Source organism: Salmo salar, chromosome ssa25 (genome assembly GCF_905237065.1).
Source record: "Salmo salar chromosome ssa25, Ssal_v3.1, whole genome shotgun sequence".
NCBI lineage: Eukaryota > Metazoa > Chordata > Actinopteri > Salmoniformes > Salmonidae > Salmo > Salmo salar.
The window spans coordinates 21,443,238-21,464,071 of NC_059466.1; the positions used below are offsets into that span (position 1 = coordinate 21,443,238).

The 20,834-nt window shown below is 43.2% G+C and overlaps 1 protein-coding gene across 1 annotated transcript in view; it reads right to left on the reverse strand.

The window, feature by feature from the left end:
* Positions 1 to 17,386, reverse strand: part of LOC106586374 (1-phosphatidylinositol 3-phosphate 5-kinase-like) — a 28,244-nt gene extending 10,858 nt beyond the window's left edge. The window contains 18 exon segments of the mRNA XM_014173585.2: positions 227 to 367; positions 1,057 to 1,164; positions 1,283 to 1,357; positions 1,702 to 1,882; positions 2,395 to 2,524; positions 3,952 to 4,011; positions 4,398 to 4,565; positions 4,842 to 4,989; positions 5,337 to 5,448; positions 5,603 to 5,760; positions 6,424 to 6,562; positions 8,279 to 8,368; positions 9,481 to 9,691; positions 10,236 to 10,407; positions 10,729 to 10,838; positions 12,018 to 12,179; positions 15,530 to 15,720; positions 17,018 to 17,386. Of these exon segments, the coding sequence (XP_014029060.1) occupies positions 227 to 367; positions 1,057 to 1,164; positions 1,283 to 1,357; positions 1,702 to 1,882; positions 2,395 to 2,524; positions 3,952 to 4,011; positions 4,398 to 4,565; positions 4,842 to 4,989; positions 5,337 to 5,448; positions 5,603 to 5,760; positions 6,424 to 6,562; positions 8,279 to 8,368; positions 9,481 to 9,691; positions 10,236 to 10,407; positions 10,729 to 10,838; positions 12,018 to 12,179; positions 15,530 to 15,710 (2,346 nt within the window). The 5' untranslated portion in view covers positions 15,711 to 15,720; positions 17,018 to 17,386.
* Between the last annotated feature and the right edge of the window lie 3,448 nt (positions 17,387 to 20,834).

Below are 20,834 nucleotides of genomic sequence, written 5' to 3' on the forward strand. Positions count from 1 at the left end.
TTTGGAAACATAACCCATGCTAGTACGGTAACTAGTACAGAGAGCTAGAGAGAGGGCAGGGCAGTCCTGACTGGTTTGATGTTGATAACTAGCAGTAATGTAAGTAGTGAGAGGGCAGAACAGAGGGCTAGAGAAAGCTAGTGAGATATCAGTAATGACTGGTTTGACATTGATAACCACAGCTAATAAGGTAACTAGCAGTACAGAGAGCTAGAGAGGTACTGACTGGTTTGACGTTGATGACCAATGTGATCCCGTGCTCCAGCAGCATGTCCTGAGCGATACGAGACACAGTCTTCTCTACCAGCACCAGGTTGGGACGCACGTCCGCTATACGCTGAACATAGTTCTTCAGAAACTCCCGCTCCTGGGGAACAAAGACAGACAAAGATTTGTTTATTTTTCTTAATTTCTAGATGGGTGCCAGCAAATTAGAAATTTGTGAAATATATACATTTTTTTTACCCCGTTTTCTCCCCAATTTCATGGTATCCAATTGGTAGTTACAGTCTTGTCCCATTGCTGTAACTCGCATACGGACTCGGGCGGGGGCGAAGGTCGAGAGCCCCTCCAAAACACAACCCAACCAAGCCACACTGCTTCTTGACACAATGCCCACTTAACCCGGAAGCCAGCCGCACCAATGTGTCGGAGGAAACACCGTACACCTGGCAACCGTGTCAGCATGCACTGCGCCCGGCTCGCCACAGGAGTCGCTAGTGCTCGATAGGACAAGGACATCCCTGCCGGCCAAACCCTCCCCTAACCCGGACGACGCTGGGCCAATTGTGCGCCGCCCCATGGGTCTCCCGGTCGCGGCCGGGAGCGACAGAGCCTGGACTCGAACCCAGAATCTCCAGTGGCACAGCCTTAGACCACTGCGCCACTCGGGAGTCCAGAAATTAGTGAAATACGTATTCTAAATTTGCTTGTCTTAATGCCTTGCCCTTGATTAGGTTATTTGAAATTATACTTGTCATCTTGTTAATTTAGCTTCATTCATGCTTTAAACCAATATGACAGCCCAACCCACAAACCACTGAGCGTCTGACTGACCTGAAGCACGATGGGGTCAATGCAGGTGAATTTGGTCTCCTCTCTATAGAGATACTCTATGGAACACTTCAGCAACAGGATCTTGGGGTTCTTGATGTACGAGTTCATCTAAGACAAAATATTACTTTATTGAGTTCATCTGCACATAGACAAGCAATAAACAGTGTCGTTCTGGCTCAGTTTACAGGGAGAGATGGTGGTTATTATTACAGGAGAGGGAACCTACCTTTTTGTGGGCAATGTTCTTGGTACAGACAAAGCCATTCACTACGGCAGAGTCAAACTTCTTCCCTCCAGGAATCTAAAAAAAGAAATGATAATAAAAAAGCCATTTTGGTCACATTAAATTACTCAAAATTCAACCGCTAGAGTGTGTGCAGTGTAAGTATAGATACATGACAAATAACCTGATTCAGAGTTGAGATAAGTACAGGCAACTCGGACTTTAGCGTAACTCTTTCATTGAATTCAGTATGGAGACTTGCACAGAAAGTCAAGTTAATCACCCAAATCTCAAGTCAGAATACCTCCCTGAGAGCGCTGTCAGTGTAGCCTCTTAATTACCAGACTAATTACTGCTGCGCTACAGAATGTAAGCTTGCGAGACTTCTGGATGGTTGTACGAGGCTACTGTCAGTGAGCTACCTTCTTGATGTGGACCAGTTGTCTGATGTCCATGTCATCATCACAGCTGCGAACGTCTGGCCGCACCGTCTGCACCACTTGCCTCACCACGGGAACAATGATGTCACGCCAGGAGAGGGACAGGGACTCACTGTACAGCAGCTGCTGCAGCAGCGCCATCATGTGACTGTGGTTGGCAGAGCTGGGGAAGGGAGGGAAGAAAACAGCAGTTTTAGGCCAGTATACCATGCTGATTCACCAGCTAAATATTGTACATTATTATTTAACCTTTATTTAACTAGGCAAGTCAGTTAAGAACAAATTCGTATTTACAGTGACGGCCTACCCCGGCCAAACCCTAACCTGGACGACACTGGGCCAATTGTGCGCCGCCCTATGGGACTCCCAATCACGGCCGGTTGTGATACAGCCTGGAATCGAACCAGGGTCTGAAGTGACGCCTCTAGCACTGAGACGCAGCGTCACTCTGGAGCCCAAAATAACACCATAGTATGCTCCAATTCATACTGAGATGTTTCATCTAAAAGAATGACTCAAATATGTTCCACTTCAGTTCCAGTTCTACTTCACTTCAGTAAGCTAAAGACTAGTCTTTAGTTTTCAAACATCCAACATACCTATATATAAAAAAAAAAGGTTTGACAAAAACATTTGAGCAACTTTCAAACCTCTAAGTTATCTGACTGTACTCACAGTAGCCTCTCCATGGCCTTCTTCTCTCCGTTCTCCTCTCTGAGCTGGTCCAGGGAGCTGTGGTGCCAGCCCAGAGGAGTGAACAGCATCTCTTTAGCCTTCTCCTCCACACGACGGTTAAACAGGGACTCTACAGCACAGACAGAGAGAAGAGTGAGAGAGCAAGATATAGAGAGAATGATAGCTTGGCTTACAGCTACAATACATTAGGTTCAGTACCAACTGCTTGTTCAACAGAAAGAATACACACACAGCTGAAAAAGAGTTGAAAGGGAAGCAACACTTGAACTAAACAAGGAAGTGGGGATTTCCTGGGTCATTCCACGAAAAGAGTGCCTTTTGCGTGCATCCCATTGATATTTTAAGTAGAATTGTGCACCAATATTGCATTTTAAATGCCTGTTAAATTAAATGAAGTGCCCTTTAATATAGATCACATGGAGAATTCAATAATATAAAAAAAAATATGATTAAAGGCTCCTTCATCAACCCCGTGTCATCACTTCTAGGAAGATTTCAACCCAATTAATCCCAACATTCTCCAAGTTTCAACATCATTGTAAAGCCCTAGTTATTTTGTTGCTTTGACGAAGTCATTTCTGAAGATGATTATTTATATGTGATTAATTTACGTCTGTCCCTCATTTTAAGGTCAACCCTGTTATGTGAACTGAACTGTCATTTTAATATGGTGAACAGTGGCGGCCCGTCCATTAGGGCATTAGGGGCAGTGCCGCACTTTTGATTGGTTTAAACAAGTGAAAAATAATAAATAGAAAAAAATCTAAAGTTATGAACTGCTCTGCCATCAGCAGCACCGGGCATCCGGCCTGCCGCCCATCACTCGGATTGCATTGCCAGCTCTTACATTGCTTGCTATTGAGTCTGCTCACTCTGCAAATTACCTTGTAAATAAATAATCATGACAGTCATTGGGAGCCTGGGACCTAAACCGGACATCCACATCCATCACCAGTTGAAGGACAAAGGGATACACTTGCTAAAACCTTCTCATGGATCTGATAGGACAAAAAAAAACATGGTTCTATGCCCAATTCGCAACACTGTTTTGTGTTTCCTGCAGTTAGATGCTAGCTAGTGGATACTAGCTACCGGAAAGCTCGCACACCGGCTGCTAGCTAGCTTGCATGGCAATCAACTCCAACTATTGTTACTAGTGAGTTCATCATGCTATCTAGCTATCCCCAGTTAGATTATTTGTTTTCACTTGTCGCATTTGTGCATGTTGCGTTTTCCCTTCGATGCACTCGTGAGCTGGCTGCAAGCTGCTCATTCTAAAAATAACTTTGGTAATCAAAACAGTGGCAGCATGTGCAGCAGAGATGATTCAGTTTTTACATCCAAAAATAGAATTGGCGTATTTATGCTGTTGTTGAAATGCACAGATCACTTTATACATCTTCCCAAAGAAACAAGTGGTAATTTGAAAACTTGTGTTAATAATTCTGTCCTGCTGCTTTGTTGACAGTATGACAACTCCCCAGTTGAGAGTAACACTTCTCAAAAGGCACCGAATTTGTGGAACGACCCGCCTACCTTTGATGAAGGCGTCGCTAATGGAGATATTCTGTCCTCCGTCCTCTGAGACCAGGTACTCTGATAGGAGAAAGCAGAGAAATGCAGAAATGCATCAACACACGCACAACTCCACCTTCCAAAAACATATACCCGTTATGGAAACTGGCTACGCAAACTGGCAGGTCCAATTCTGATCTTTTGCCCAATTATTGGCAAAAGAGCTGATCTGATTGGTCAAAAGACCAATTAGTCACAAAAAGAACAGAATTGGACTGACTGTGTTAACGCAGCCATACAAATGTGAACTCAACAGAACAAATTAGAGAAAAGCTAAGTATCAGATATGCCAATACATCACATTTTGGGTGATTGTGTAAACACAGCCTTAGAAAAATGTGTTTGCCTACAGCAAGACAACAGCAACTAATCATTATTTTTGTGTGTTTGTGTGTATGGCTCAGTACCTTTCTGCTCCGTAGGGTGCGGGGGTACATGGGGGTACTTGGACTGTTTCTTGATGTGGAAGTTGACATTGTCCTGCTCCATATTGAGATTGATGGAGGCAGCAGAGTCACTGTCCACCGCTGACTGGAAACTGCTGACTGACGTCCTCTTACTAGGACTGGACGAGTCTGATGGGGGGGGGGGGGCATTAATTGATTGATCTTTATTTGTCATGTAAAAAAAAAAAAAATGGTCTTCTTGATGCATAACAGCATGGAGGGGGATAAATATGAAGGGACATCAGAGATAGTACAAAAGGGCTCTTAGAATCCCTTATTATACAAAGAAACATCTCAGACATTACAGAAGAACTCAACTACCTATTATTTAGGAAAGCAACAGACATGGACATGAGGCTAGTTGTAATGCGTAGCCAGAGTCACAAGGCATGCTGGGATACTTACTGGGCATGACATAGTCATTCTCGTCAGCCACCTGGTCTGTGTCACTGTCGTCAAACTTGATGTCTTTGAACCAGGAAGGTTCTGAGTGTCCCTCAAGAGAGTTGACACTGTCACTGTCAGGAGACGGGGTCTCAGAGAAGTCTGTGCTCTGTGAGGATAGAAGACACCTTCATCAGTCACGAGCAACAGCGTCACCACCATCAAATCAAATGTATTTATATAGCCCTTCTTACATCAGCTGATATCTCAAAGTGCTGTACAGAAACCCAGCCTAAAACCCCAAATAGCAAGCAATGCAGGTGTAGAAGCACCATCATTATTATCGTCATCAAAAGAATCAACTACACAATCATCATAATCTTCACATCGTCATCCTCAGCAGCAATAGCATCACCATCTTCACCACTATCGTCATGATCATCAACACCACCCCCATCAGCATTGTTAAAAATATCTGTGTCCTCTTCCCCTTATTCCCACAAAACAGTATCTCACCTGGAGGGGGCGATAGAGAGCATACTCATCTCTGAACAGCTGGTCGTGGTGAGTGACACAGTCCAACCAACGACCATCTACCAGAGCCTGACCAATAGCTATCGCCTGTGCCCTGCAAGAGTGTGAATGAGCGATAGAGACAGAGACAGAGAGGATGGATGAGGGAGAAAGAACATTTAGTAACTCATGTAATCTCTGCTTAATACAACAGGATGCTTACTCAGACATCCAGAATGGTTTTCACTCAGCATGATGTCCGTCTTTACCTGGTGGAGATGGTTCCATTCCTTAACAGCCAGTTGACCAACTCCTTCCCCACAATGCAGTTGGGGTATGTACGGAGCCAGTAGCGGTGGTCCTGGAACTCCATACCAGTAGTGTTGTGACAAATCTTCTTCCACAGGTCTTTGAGCTGGGATGAGTCCTACATGTCATGACAGTCAGTCAGTAAAAAATGACTTATGTTTGCTTTGTCAACAATGGATTGTAAATTGGACAGAACAAATCATACAGACAGTGATAGAGGGAAGCAAGAGAGAGAGAAAGCGAAAGAGTAATTGCGAGATGGAGAGAGAGGGTGAGCGAGAAAGAGTCAGAGTGAGAGAGTGGGATACAGAGTGTGATAGAATACGGTGAAAGGGGCCCTCGAGTGGCGTAGCTGTCTAAGGCACTGCATTGAAGTGTTGTGGCGTCACTACAGCCTGGGGTTCGATCCCAGGCTGTGCCATAACCGGGAGTCCCATAGGGCGGAGCACAATTGTCCCAGCGTCTTCCAGGTTAGGGGAGGGTTTGGTCGGGGAGGGGGGCTTTACTTGGCTCATCGCACTCTAGCGACTGACTTCGGTGGTCAGTTGAACAGTGTTTCCTCTGACACATTGGTGCGGCTGGCTTCCAGGTTAAGCAAGCGGGTGTTAAGAAGCACGGTTTGGCGGGTCATGTTTCAGAGGATGCATGAATCGACCTTCGCCTCTCCCGAGCCCGTTGGGGAGTTGCAGCGATGAGACAAGATCATAATCACGAAATTGGGGAAAAAATGAACAGAAAGAATACGGGGAAAGAGGGAGTGAAAGTAAGAGAGCATCATTACCAACAGTATCTTCCTCTCCTCTTCGCTGTGGTCAGGTTTTGGCATGGCCCTGCTGGTCTGGGGGCTCACTGAGCTGTCATAGGAGGGCACCATGGAGGAGCCAGACCGGTCCAGGGACAGGTTGGTCACACTGGCTGACCTGGATAAGACGGGGCTGGCATTACAGGGCCATCACTCAATAGATGCAGCAACACATTTTCATTCTGTACCCTACTTCTCATTCTATATTATATTTCTCTAACTTGCGTGCGTGCAATAGGGATTAGAAATTATTTCACTAATAGTATGACTTTTTTCTGGATAGTTGAAATACTTTTTTTCTTTTTACTTCAATGGAGACTTGCTTGTGCGACCAGGCACAATGAGCTCTGCTTGTTCCAGCAGAAGGGTGGGGGAGGTGCGAGAGAGAAGCAGGGGCCGGTGGGAGAGAGAGAGAGATAAAGTAGCCAAACCGATTCGCGCTAGTTCGACAAACTTGTTGCTGCCATAGGTTATCTACCATATCATCTTGTAGTGTCTGTCTTAGCTGCGTGAAAGCATTGTAAAGTAGCAAGGCTAGATAATGGAGACTATTTTGCTGCGCTCCCCGTCCTTGTCTACAACAACTCCATTTATATTAAACAACAGCCTACATGTTGGTGGTTCATTGTAGCCTACTCCCTCAGCCATTGATTACAATTCTCCTACTTCACTTGCTACACATGACCTCCGACCTTGATGACAATAACAAGCTACACGTGCGAAACGTGTGGAAGCTACCAGTGAATATTTTTTTAATGGGACGCACTCGTAAAAAATGTCATAAAACTATTGTTTTAAGAAAATTGGAATGTAATGGTCTATCCTTAAAGGCTATGTAGCAATGTCACATAGATAATTATATTTAATTCTAGACAAAGCCTTTTCATTGTTAAAATAGGCCTATATTTTGGGGGTTTCTCAAAAATGAATACTCTCCCAAGTACTCTAATACTAACGTCCTGTCGGATATTACAATAACTGTGCCAAACCCATAGAGTGGAAGTGGCTAACAGATGTCAAAAAGGTTCCAACAGGAATAGAATGAACACACTATTATACCTATTCTATATTTTATTTAACCTTCATTTTGACAGGGACACTAGGCTGTCTTTCACAGACGAACCCTGCATAAATCCATCAAACATATACAATATACAAAATTACAAGGCAGATAGACATTTATCAACATAGAAGTCTCTGATCATGACTCTGAACTGACCAATGGGGACCAGAACATCTCATTTCAGAGAGCTCTGGAAGTTGTTCCACATAAGGGCCCAAAACAACTAAAATCAGCTTTACCCAACTATGTGGAGACCGAAGGGGCCTCCAGGGTTATCCAAGCCTGAGACCGGGTTTGGTCATTTGGAAGTCTAAATGTAATTAATGATAGGAAGATTCTGCATGAGTGCTTTGTAAATAAAACACAGGAAAATGCTGCTCTCTCCTTACATACAATGAGGTCCAACCCACTTTTTGATACAAAACACAATGGTGAATTCTATAACCATCACCAGTAATAAACCTAAGGGCACAATGGAAAACAGAATCTAGTGGTTTAAGTGTAAATGCTGCTGCATGCATATAGATAATATCCCCATAATCTAAAAGAGACAAAAATGGCTTGGACAATTTCCTTCCTATTAACTAAAGTCAGACATGCTTAGTTTCTGTAAAATAAACCAACCTTGAACTTCATATAAATCTCTCTCTGTGGGATGCACCATCAGAAAATAGGGCACCAAAATACAAACCCTAAACCTAGCTGGAAGAATGTAAAAGAAGCTGTAAAAGAGTTCTATAAAAAGATGTTGGACCAAAAGCAGACACTCACCGCTTCCTTATTGGAGACTTGCCTCCATCCTCTTGTAGCGTGCTCCGTCTAGAATTCATGCCACTGTTCTGAGACTCCTGGTGAATCAAACTGACACACACAGACATACAAACAAGCAAATTCATTCTTGAACTAAATCATTTCACATCCATCTTTGATGTCAATATAACACTACCGTAACTTGCTACGATAGACGCATGCAAAAGTCTCAATATGGTAGGGCTAGAATGGTAAAGCTCAAGTCAAAAATAAAAAAAATAAACTGTTACAAGCTGGCAGAGAAGTTGGAACGTTGACAAAAGTAATAGCAGGACTCACTTCTTTCTCATCCCAATGGGAGTTTTTCTATGCCAGGAGAGAAAGGGGAAAATAGTTCATTTGCGCAAGAGCAGAACACTGATAATTAGATCAAAGCTGGTTAGATAGTTCAAAAGGGATGGCATTTTATTAGAGCTAAACAACAATATGAAAGCATGCGTTCCCTGTCAAAATCAAACAAAGGGATGTATTTGAAAAACAAAATAGGAAAAGTATTTTCAATTGAATAATAATACCTCTTGGTATTCTTTGTTTTTAAAGTCAAACATTTATTTGAAATCCATTTTGCTTAGAAATGTATGTTTTTCAAAGCCACCCCTCTCAAAGGTAATACGATTGATTGATTGGTTAGGAAGAAGTAGAGCGCCAATAAAACCATCCCCATGAAAGTGGACCAAGCAGGGATAAGGAACCCACCCAGTATACAGGGGAAGAAAAGGAAGGCAGACAGAGGAGACAGGAGAAGGATGGAGTGGACAGGGAGGGAGAGGAGAGGACATGGTGGGGAGAGGATATAGGGAATGAAGAGCGCTGAATGTTTCTCTCTCCTCTGTCTCATCAACTCTGCATTTGAAGGAAAAGACAAAGATATGAGAGTAGGGATACACAGAAAATCATGCAGGATATACACACACAGAAATAAAAACACTAAGGACAAGAGAGGTGAAGAGAAGACAAAAGACTATAGGTCAATGCGAAGGAGAAGTGCATGCATCATTCGTAGGACAGGAAGGGGACAAAATGACTAGAGTAAGGATGCAAAAGACTGGAGAGTGCATGCATGCTTCCTCCCACAGACTTAAATCTATGATTTCTCTCTATGGTTCCTCCTCTCGGTCTGTGTTCTTAGGGTGGGTGCCATTTGGGATGCAGCCTTATTTTACCTCTGCCAGGCCAGATCCTCCTCTAGGAAGATGTTGCGGCTGGCCTTCCGTCCACCGACCGGGGTGCGAGGCTCGCTGGGCTCTAGGACGCAGGTGGAGCAGGGGGAGGAGTCAGACAGAGCAGACAGGTCCTCCCCTATGGAGCCAGAGTCTGCAGAGTGGGAGTAGCTCAGAGCGATCTTACGGCAGTAGGTGCAGGCCCGCAGGTCTCCTACACAGAGAGTAACAGACAGAGAGAGACAGAGAGTGGCGGGAGGGAGGGAGACAGTGAGAAGGGTAGGAGTCAGTGAGAAGAAGAGCAGGTCCTGCCTGTCCTGCTATGATCTAGGATGGAGGCAGTATTGTGGTTACTGTGGTGTTGTCACTGCATGGCATGGTTAGGTCACAGCACATCATCATCAAAGGACAAACATGCTATTGATTAGATCTCTTGGTTTCAGATTCTCACATCACAGCAACGTTAGCTCAATCACTGGTCAACCAGACAACTTCCCGAAGTCCAACTTCAGTAACACACACACAACCACAGCATAAAAAAACACCATGCTGAGCACCCATAGACCTCTGTACATACACATGATCTCAGCGGTGGCTCTACTCCATCTCTTTCATTCGACCTCACTAACACATTGTGACCCTACTTTGGGATCCTCGAGAAGACACTAGGGATAATGATGATGATGATGCAGGCAAGGGGTGGGCATGGTCTAGGGGTCATGCCCCCACCCCCTCCTGTAAGTCCCCAACGCACTTACCCGTGTAGCCCATGAACTTGCCAGGGATTTCCTGGTTGCAGCAGCGGCTACAGAAGATCTGTCCACAGAGCCGGCAGTGGTGGCGTCGGCGGAAGGTGGTGAACTTCTCGTTGCAGTCGTAGCACTCCTTACACTGACTGTCTGGCATCCAGTACTGTTTCAGGTCACTGTCCTGCAATATGCCTTCTTTATTTAGTGGACCAATTCGCACTCAGGTATAAAGTATTGCTGAAGCAATCTGTTCAAAGTATATGGAAACTATATTTCACTGAAATCAAACAGTTAGATGAAACAATAACAGCCTACTTTAAAAAAAATAAGAGGTGTCTTCACATGTTGTCCCATATTTGGAACAGTTGCCTGTGCGTGAATGTGATAGTTAGCTAGGTTATATTACTCCAAGTAAAAACAAGCAGCACTAGAGTAACGGTGTGTAATGTGAAGTACAATAAACAACAGCAGCAGTGTGATTGTGAAATGGTATGGTAGATACCTGGCTCTTTCCCTCCATGATCTCCTTGAGTCTCTTCAGAGCAGTGCGGAGCTGAACAGCCGTACGAGGATCGTGAGTACCCAGGGGGGTTTCCGATTTCCTACGGCCCTCTAGGAGCACACACACACACGGACACAAAAAGAAACACACGGTGCAACCATTCAACACACACTTCATAGCAGATTTCATCTTACCATTCACGTCATGCAAACGCTCCCTTTTCATGCAAATAAAATGCAGAAAGGTAAAGGAGGGAGACTGGGAGAGCACATTTTCTTTTATACTTCTCCTAGGTAGGTTATAGCCCAAAACGGGCATGGAAATTGACAATCTCTACAAGGATTTGCTTTTGATAATGGCAGGATAAGTTAAAAAAGGATTGCACAATAACACAACAGAAGCTTACCAGTATATCAGTTGCCATAAACTAGGTTCTAGTGAACAATTATGGTTATGAATAAAATTATACAGATAACGCAAACTGGACAAATGCCATTGAGTAAGAAACAAAAAAGGTAGTATGATGTTAGTTCTTATATCATTATGCAAACACATACAACTGATCAAATATCAGTGTTGGCAACAAAATAACATCAGAAGGCACTTTATCCATACATGCCAAAAGTAGCTAGATCAACCACACTCACACCAAAACCACTCAGGTGCTTGTGTTAGCCGCCCACTCTATGAAACCAGGTTGTTAAAAAAATCAAGCGCAAAAAACATTTCAGAACTCTTAGCAAACACACAGTATAGAAGGCCCTCACCCTCACCAGGCCATAATGGCCAGTCCACTGCAAAAAGAAAAGACATACATCAGCTTTTTTGAATAGACGTCATGTTACTCACACTGTGCATCCATTCTTATCTGCACGTCGCTAACTTAAAACTATAAAATGTCAAAATGGATAGCCCTCACAAAAAGAGCAGTAGTTCAATACGTATTCTAGCCCATGGTAGAAACACAGCAGCTCTCCTTTAAGCTTGTCTAGGGAATATAACGCCTCCAGCGACTCGGATCTCTGACTGATGACTAATCCTATCAGCATGAAACGTTCCTCACCATTATCAGGTCAAGCCAGAGAGACAGTTAATGCAACCACTCCAAATGTAAATGAAAGCACAAAGAATCACTCAAGTTGTATTTGTCACATGCATAAGTACAGTGAAATGCTTAACTTGCAAGCCCTACCGAACAGTGCAGTATTCAACCCCCCACTGTATAAGTATACTGTACATCTGACGTATTAGAATACATGTGTGTGTGTGTGTGTGTGTGTGTGTGGTACCTGAAGCAGTAGAAGTCCTGCGTAAAAGATCGTGGTGTTGTTTCCTATGCGCTCCAGGGCCGTGGATGGAGTGTGCTGGTATGGTCCAGTTCCTACGCTCCCCAGTGGGTGATGCCACAACCACATCCGGTTTCTCGGTCACTGAGGGTGGCCGCCCCTCCTCTGTACACATAGACCAATTAGAACAGGTCATTTAAAGTGGCACTCCAGTCTCTTTTTTACCTAATTTAACACCTGATTTACTTAACAAGGCACATCTTTAGATGGCACAGGTATCCTCATGACATGGGGGGTTATGTCATTTTTAAAAAAGCACATAAAGGCTTCATAATTCAGAAAAGGTCATGTTAACCGACTGATATGTCATAGAACAAAATGTTCTGAGCCTGTGTCAACCTCGGACCTTATTTTCAGCGTTTATCCCAAAACCCTATTCTTTCCCCATTCATTTTCCCTGTATGAATAGCTGAACAAACCAGAGGCAACTCATTTCCGTTTTTTTAGGACAACACGCTCTATTGTTCCCACAAGCAAAGGGGGAAGTCGATAACATCAAAGGGCACCATCAGACCAACTCCTTGAAGTTTGCCTTTGTGTCTAAAAAAACACTACTTTCCCCTTAAAGGTGCACTATGCAGAAATTTGAATAGTTCTAATATACACTACTGTTCAGAAGTTTGGGGTCACTGAGAAATGTCCTTGTTTTTGAAAGAAAAGCACATTTGACTTTTTTCCCCCATTAAAATAACATCAAATTGATCAGAAATACATTGTAGACAATGTTAAGGTTGTAAATGACTATTGTACACTAGTCTCAACGTCAACAGTGAAGAGGTGACTCCGGGATGCTGGCCTTGTAGGCAGAGTTCCTCTGTCCAGTGTCTGTGTTCTTTTGCCCATCTTAATCTTTTATTTTTATTGGCCAGTCTGAGATATGGCTTTATCTTTGCAACTCTGCCTAAAAGGCCAGCATGCCAGAGTCGCCTCTTCAATGTTGACGTCGAGACTGGTCTTTTGCGGGTACTATTTAATGAAGCTGCCAGTTGAGGACTTGTCCTCTTGCTCAGTTGTGCACCAGGGCCTCCTACTCCTCTTTCTATTCTGGTTAGAGCCAGTTTGCGCTGTTCTGTGAAGAGAAGGGAGTGATACACAGCATTGTACGAGATCTTCGGTTTCTTGGTAATTTCTCACATGTAATAGCCTTCATTTCTCAGAACAGGACTAGACTGACGAGTTTCAGAAGAAAGTTCTTTGTTTCTGGCCATTTTGAGCCTGTAATCGAACCCATAAATGCTGACGCTCCAGAAACTTAACGAGTCTAAAGAAGTCCAGTTTTATTGCTTCTTTAATCACCACAACAGTTTTAAGCTGTGCTAACATAATTGAAAAATGTTTTTCTAATGATCAATTAGCCTTTTAAAATGATAAACTTGGATTAGCTAACACAACGTGCCATTGGAACACAGGAGTGATGGTTGCTGATAATGGGCCTCTGTACGCCTATGTAGATATTCCATAAAAAAAATCTGCCGTTTCCAGCTACAATAGTCATTTACAACATTAACAATGTCTACACTGTATTTCTGATCAATTTGATGTTATTTTAAGGGACAAAAAATGTTGATTTTCTTTAAAAAACAAGGACATTTCTAAGTGACCCCAAACTTTTAAACGGTAGTGTATGTTTGTGTGTGTGTGTGTGTGTGTGTGTGTGTGTGTGTGTGTGTGTGTGTGTGTGTGTGTGTGTGTGTGTGTGTGTGTGTGTGTGTGTATATAAGCCAGTATAATCCTTGTACCATCTGAACCGCTGTGAAATATCTTTTCCATACCCCAAAATATTGTATTTTCAGCTGATGTACAAAACCAAAACTTAAGAACAGGAAGCATAGAAATAGTGCACATAGTTTAGCTATACCGCTTCTTAGACTTGCTTTCAATAAGAATGGCAGATTTACAAATCAGATTTCTATGTGAATTTGGTTGGGTCGCCCAAAAGGTTACATATTGCAGCTTTAAGCGTGTGTACATTATTGTACTTATGAGTGTATGCATTGCTGGTGTCCATAAATGTTCCCTTGCTCTCTCTAGATCTAATCTTATCAGCGTAAAGTGATTCACCATCCCTCTAATAATTCCATCAAAAAGTAATAAAAAAAAAAGTGAAATAGAATGTTAACGCTCCATGCTACAGTATATGAGCAGAGCCCTGTTGCCTTGGTGAGGGGTCTGCCAGTAAGGACTGGGCCTTGAGAGAGGGAGACGTGATGGACCATGTGGTTGGCCCGGCCCCTTCCTTGCACCTAGCCAACAGGCAGTGTCACATCACATGACCTCACGGGACATGGGCTCTGCTCTGAGTTGCATTCTGTTCCATTCTGCTTCCTGTTAATCTTAAACTGACTGTAAACCCAGCTGGTGGTCAAGGCTACAGTACCTTTCCCTGCATCCTAGGGTACAGTACAGTAGCCTAGACTGTACAGTACTGCATAGTATAGACTGATATAGGGCAATAGACAAATCTGGTTTGGTGGATGCCAGGAGAACGCTACCTGCCTGAATGCATAGTGCCAACTGTAAAGTTTAGTGGAGGAGGTATAATGGTCTGGGGCAGTTTTTATGGTTCTTAATGCTATTGAATACAATGACATTCTAGACGATTCTGTGCTTTGTGGCAACAGTTTGGGAAGGCCCTTTCCTGTTTCAGCATGACAATGCCCCTGTGCACAAAGCGAGGTGCATACAAAAATGGTTTGTTGAGATCGATGTGGAAGAACTTCACTGGCCTGCACAGAGCCTCAACCCCATCGAACACCTTTGGGATGAATTGGAACACCGACTGCGAGCCAGGCCTAATCGCCCAACATCACTAATGCTCTTGTGTATGGAATGGAAGCAAGTCCCCGCAGCAATGTTCCAATGGACAGCCTTGCCAGAAGATTAGAGGCTGTTATAGCAGCAAATGGGGGACAAACTCCATATTAATGTTGATGATGATTTTGGAATGAGATATTCGACAAGCAGTTCTCCACATACTTTTGGTCATGTAGTATAGTTGCCACAAAGTTGGAAGCACAGAATCGTCTAGAATGTCATTGTATACTGTAGCGTTAATATTTCCCTTCAATGGAACTAAGGGGCCTAGCCCGAACCATGAAAAACAGCCCCAGACCATTAAACTAACTGACTGTAAACCCTGCTGGTGGTCAAGGCTACAGTACCTTTCCCTGCAACCTAGGGTACAGTACAGTAGTCTAGACTGTACAGTACTGCATAGTATAGACTGCTATAGGGCACTCCACAGAATAAGAAATAACAGTGTGACAAAACAACGACTCAATTATTCAGCTTTGTCTTGTCTCCTCATCTTAATGCACAGGCCTACTAGATGACTGTCAACCATCACAAAACAATTACATAGAGTGTAATTTAAGTAAGTTTGTGTGACTGTCTGCAATCCCTGAAATCTTGTCTGCTTTCACCATGCGTATCACGTGTGTTATCTTAGTAATGACCTTTGTTAAAGCGGAACAGGTTGACAAAGGAGCTGTATGCTGATCGGAGCGGGGGCTCGTCCTGCTCTGGAGTCAGGGGTTTGAAGTGTGTCAGGTGAGATGGGCTGCCAGGGGAAATAGGAGGCGCCACACTCCAATCCAGCGTAGAGGACGAGGAGGAGGACTTGTCGTCAGCAGCCATGTCACTGCTCCTGTTGGAAAGACAAATGATCACATGAGACCGGAACATTGTGGTGACAAGGTGATCCTCTGCTTAACCGTGTGTAAACAGGCAGCCCTAAACAGAGGCATTGCCTCCTTATCATTTCAATGATCATGGTAAACAAGTTCCACTTTCATTGCCATTCAAACTATTACTTTGGAACAGTTGACCTGTGATTTGTTCCTCTAGTCTGAAATAAGTAATTTCAATGATTCCTCAGTAGTCTGTCTAACTGAGCTGCAAGTGAGACATTTTAGCTTCTGGCCTGAGTTCTTCTACTGCTCATTTCAGCGACTCACCTTTCCACAATAGCCATTTAGTAATTTCTTGAGAACCAACACCAAAATAAATCTCACTGTCAGCGTATTTTATAATAGAGCAAAGAGGAACTCAGAGGTGTAAAGAACTGTCACCACGAAACACATATCAGAAAAAAATAACAAAAAGAAAGAAAATCCTGTCCCTTTTAAAGAATGTAGCCAACCTTGTTTTCCACCAACTACAGAGAGAGAAAAAAAAGATGGAGAATTAGAAAGCAAGAGAGAGAGAGAGAATTAGAGAGAATACACTGTCACTGTACTAAGGAACGTTTAATGATGGCCTAAGTTTATAAAATGTAAACAAGATAAAACTTAAGCCACTGTTTGATCAAAACAAAATGGGACTGAGTCTTGCTGTTTTTCTTCAAACGAAGATAAAATGTTGCTCTTGACAGCAGTAGTTACCACCGGTGGAGGGATGGACCAGAGGAAAATGACAACCTCACCAGCAATCATTTCCACCCCGTCATGTGACCATAGGCCTGACGATGGCAGCTGAGTTAACCAGCATCAACAGCCTTGAATGCCCACGGCCTCACCTTCAGCTAAAGAGGCAACTAGGTGAATGTGTGTAAACTACATAGCCATACTGTTGGTGTATAATACTAAACTGACTAATGTTACCTTGCATCAAAGCAGCAGTAGCAACACATATAGGGTTAATTATAACAAATATTTGGTAACACAGCTAGCTTGCTATCACCGCCAAGCCGTGCAAGAATACAAACATAAATTAACCCAACTAACCACTGCAAAGCAGTATCATGCAGATAAAAATCATTGATCTGAATAGCTGTCAAATACTAACTACAGTGGCAGACTCTGTGTCCGTTACTGTGCCCGGCGAGACAGTGAGCTAACGTTAGCTAGCAGTTAACGTTAGCAGGCCCACTGTTGTTAGCTAAATGAAGGAAGAGTGAAGTGAACGCTCATATAATCGAATTTCCACTAAATAACACAAATTACCTGTGTGTTGGTCTCCTTGGACATCCCTGTGTGAATAAATTACATTAGGTAAATTCCTGTGAAGTCGAGTAGCCGCCCTATCTTGAGATATGTATTTCAAGCGGTCCTGAGCAAGACAGGACAAGTCGTGATCGCAACAGTTCGATCAACTGTTGTGATCGCATTAGTGGAAACCAAGAGTGTTCTCAGGGCAGACCTGGTTGTAGCTAGATACAGTATGTTGTGTGTTTTTGCATTTTATCTAACCGTAACCATTTTCCTAAACTTCATCGAATTATCATATCCTGCCACGAAAAGTAACTTCTGCGAGTCAAAACCGGCAGACCCGCCCTGAGAACAGTCTTGGTTTCCACTACAGCGTTGTGATTACGAAACAAGGCAGCGGCCATCTATTACCTATTTAATCGATTGACATGACACGTTCCTTGCACACGCCATAGCATGTTTTACTTGGTTTCTTGTGAACAGACACTTTCAGAGAACAACAATTGCCATGTAATTTAGCTATAAGTGAAAACTTTAGTATACCTGAGTTGTTTTACTTGTGGACGTTTTTGTCCCCATTTATTGTAAAAATAAAAATATCATGAATATATCTGTCCTTAGTGCCCTGTGCACTAATATGTATCAATAAATGACTGCTTATCTCCACAATTACTTTATTCAGAGTAATGCTTGAGGTATGCCAAATATAACCTACCTGAGCCTGGTTATTCTGCTGTTCTGGGCCAATAGCTATGAGTGCACAGAGTCCATCCCTGCTTTACTTTGAAAAGATAATGAACTGTGAACAACCTATTTTCTGGTCAACCCATCTACTATTCCATCAGTCATTGCAGTTTTGCTTATGCGACTGTCATGTGATATCAGTTTATAGTAATCCATGAATGTCTCTAAAGGAAATTAGTAATTTAACCGTTAATGGTTCAAAGTGCTTTCAGCTACTGACTGTTGCGTGGTTTGAACTTGTTTATATTAAATCACATTTTATTTGTCACATGCTTCGTAAACAACAGATGGAGACTGACAGTGAAATGCTTATTTACGGGTCCTTTTTCAACAATGCAGTTTTAAAGATTAAAAAAATAAAAAAGATAGAAATACTGACACGAGGAATAAATAAATACACAGTGAAAAAACAAATAACAATAAAAGTTAAAATAACATGGCTATATACAGGGAGTAGTCATGGCCATAACTACATATGAGGACACCTGTAATTTTTTATAATTTGGTGAAGAAAAAAATATATATATACACTATATATACGAAAGTATGTGGACACCCCTTCAAATTAGTTGATTCGGCTATTTCAGCCACATCCGTTGCTGACAGGTGTATAAGATCGAACACAGCAATGCAATCTCCATAAACAAACATTGGCAGTAGAATGGCCTTACTGAAGAGCTCAGTGACCTTCAACGTAGCACCATCATAGGATGCCACCATTCCAACAAGTCAGTTCGATCATTTCTGCCCTGCTAGAGCTGACCCAGTCAACTGTAAGTGCTGTTATTGTGAAGTGGAAACTTCAAGGATCAACAATAGCTCAGCCACACAAGCTCACAGAATGGGACAGCCGAGTGCTGAAGCGCATAGCGTGTAAAAAACGTCTGTCCTCAGTTGCAACACTCACTACCGAGTTCCAAACTGCCTCTGGAAGCAACGTCAGCACAAGAACTGTTCGTCGGGAGCTTAATGAAATGGGTTTCCATGGCCGAGCAGCTGCACACAAGTCTAAGATCACCATGCGCAATGCCAAACTTTGGTTGGAGTGGTGGGAAGCTCGTCACCATTGGACTCTGGAGCAGTGGAAATTGGTTCTCTGGAGTGACAATTCACGCTTCACAATCTGGCAGTCCAATGGACAAATCTGGGTTTGGCGGATGCCAGGAGAACGCTACCTGCCCGAATGCATAGTGCCAACTGTAAAGTTTGATGAAGGAGGTATAATGGTCTTGGGCTGTTTTTCATGGTTCTTAATGCTATTGCATACAATGACATTCTACACGATTCTGTGCTTTCAACTTTGTGGCAACAGTTTGGGAAGGCCCTTTCCTGTTTCAGCATGACAATGCCCCTGTGCACAAAGCGAGGTCCATACAGAAATGGTTTGTCGAGATCGGTGTGGAAGAACTTGACTGGCCTGCAGAGCCTCAACCCCATCGAACACCTTTGGGATGAATTGGAACACCGACTGCGAGCCAGGCCTAATCACCCAACATCACTAATGTCTTTGTGGCTGAATAGAAGCAAGTCCCCGCAGCAATGTTCCAATGGACAGCCTTGCCAGAAGAGTGGATGCTGTTATAGCAGCAAATGGGGGACAAACTCCATATTAATGTTGATGATGATTTTGGAATGAGATATTCGACAAGCAGGTGTCCACATACTTTTGGTCATGTAGTATAGTTGCCACAAAGTTGGAAGCACAGAATCGTCTAGAATGTCATTGTATACTGTAGCGTTAATATTTCCCTTCAATGGAACTAAGGGGTCTAGCCTGAGCCATGGAAAAACAGCCCCAGACCATTATTACTCCTCCACCAGACTTTACAGTTGGCACTATGCATTGAGGGAGGTAAAGTTCTCCTGGCATCTGCCAAGCCCAGATTCGTCCGTCGGACTGACAGATGGTGAAGCGTGATTCATCACTCCAGAGAATGTGTTTCCACTGCTCCAGAGCCCAATGATGGGGTGTTTTACACCACTCCAGCCGACACTTGGCATTGTGCATGGTGATCTTAGGCTTGTGTGCAGCTGCTCGGCCATGGAAACCCATTTCATGGAGTTCCCGACAAACAGTTCTTGTACTGACGTTGCTTCCAGAGGCCGTTTGGAACTTGGTTGTGAGTGTTGCAACTGAGGACAGACAACTTTTACATGCTGTGTGCTTCATCACTAGGCAGTCCTGTTCTGTGAGCTTGTGTGGCCTACCACTTCACAGCTGAGCTGTTGTTTCTCCTAAATGTTCCCACTTCACAATAACAGCGCTTACAGTTGACCATGAAGCTCTAGCAGGGTAGAAATTTGACTAACTGACTTGTTGGAAATATGGCATCCTATCAAGATGCCACGTTGAAAGTCACTGAGCACTCCAGTAAGGCCATTCTACTGCCAATGTTTGTCTATGGAGATAGCATGGCTGTTTGCTCGATTTTATAGACCTATCAGCAAAAGGATGTGGCTGAAATAGCCGAATCCACTCATTTGAAGGGGTGTCCACATACACTATATATAGAAAAGTATATGTAGTACACAATAAAGACAATCAATTACGGGTCAATATCTAAATATTGCTCCCAGCATTGATCAAAGCTCAGAACGTTTATATTATTGATCTGACTGAGTTCTAATCGCGCCTGCCTCTTCGCGTACGAGTGTAATTATGAACCGTGGCTTGTTCACTCTCAAATTGCTAACTCAGCCCTCTCGCCACACAGGCGGAGGGCTTGAGACGTGAAACCAGCAAGCAGTCGGCTCTAGTTGGCAACTAGAGACGCTGCTTACAGTGTGTTTGCTCATCAACTTGTACTTTCACCAGCCTGTAAAGTTAATCATAATGGTTACTAACCGGGTTTCCATCCAACCTTTTTATGCGAGTAAAGTACATGTTGGATAAAAAATGTAATTACAGGCCTAATGGAAACAGCACATTTGTTAATAAAACAAGTTTTGCTAGACAAGGTGTGATCTTTTTGTTATTGGTAAAGTCAATTATGGGGGAAATTACGGTGGAAACGCTTTAATTCACAAATATTTATATAAGCGATGACGTTATCCTCGCACTACTACGACTTGTCTGGAAAGCATGCAG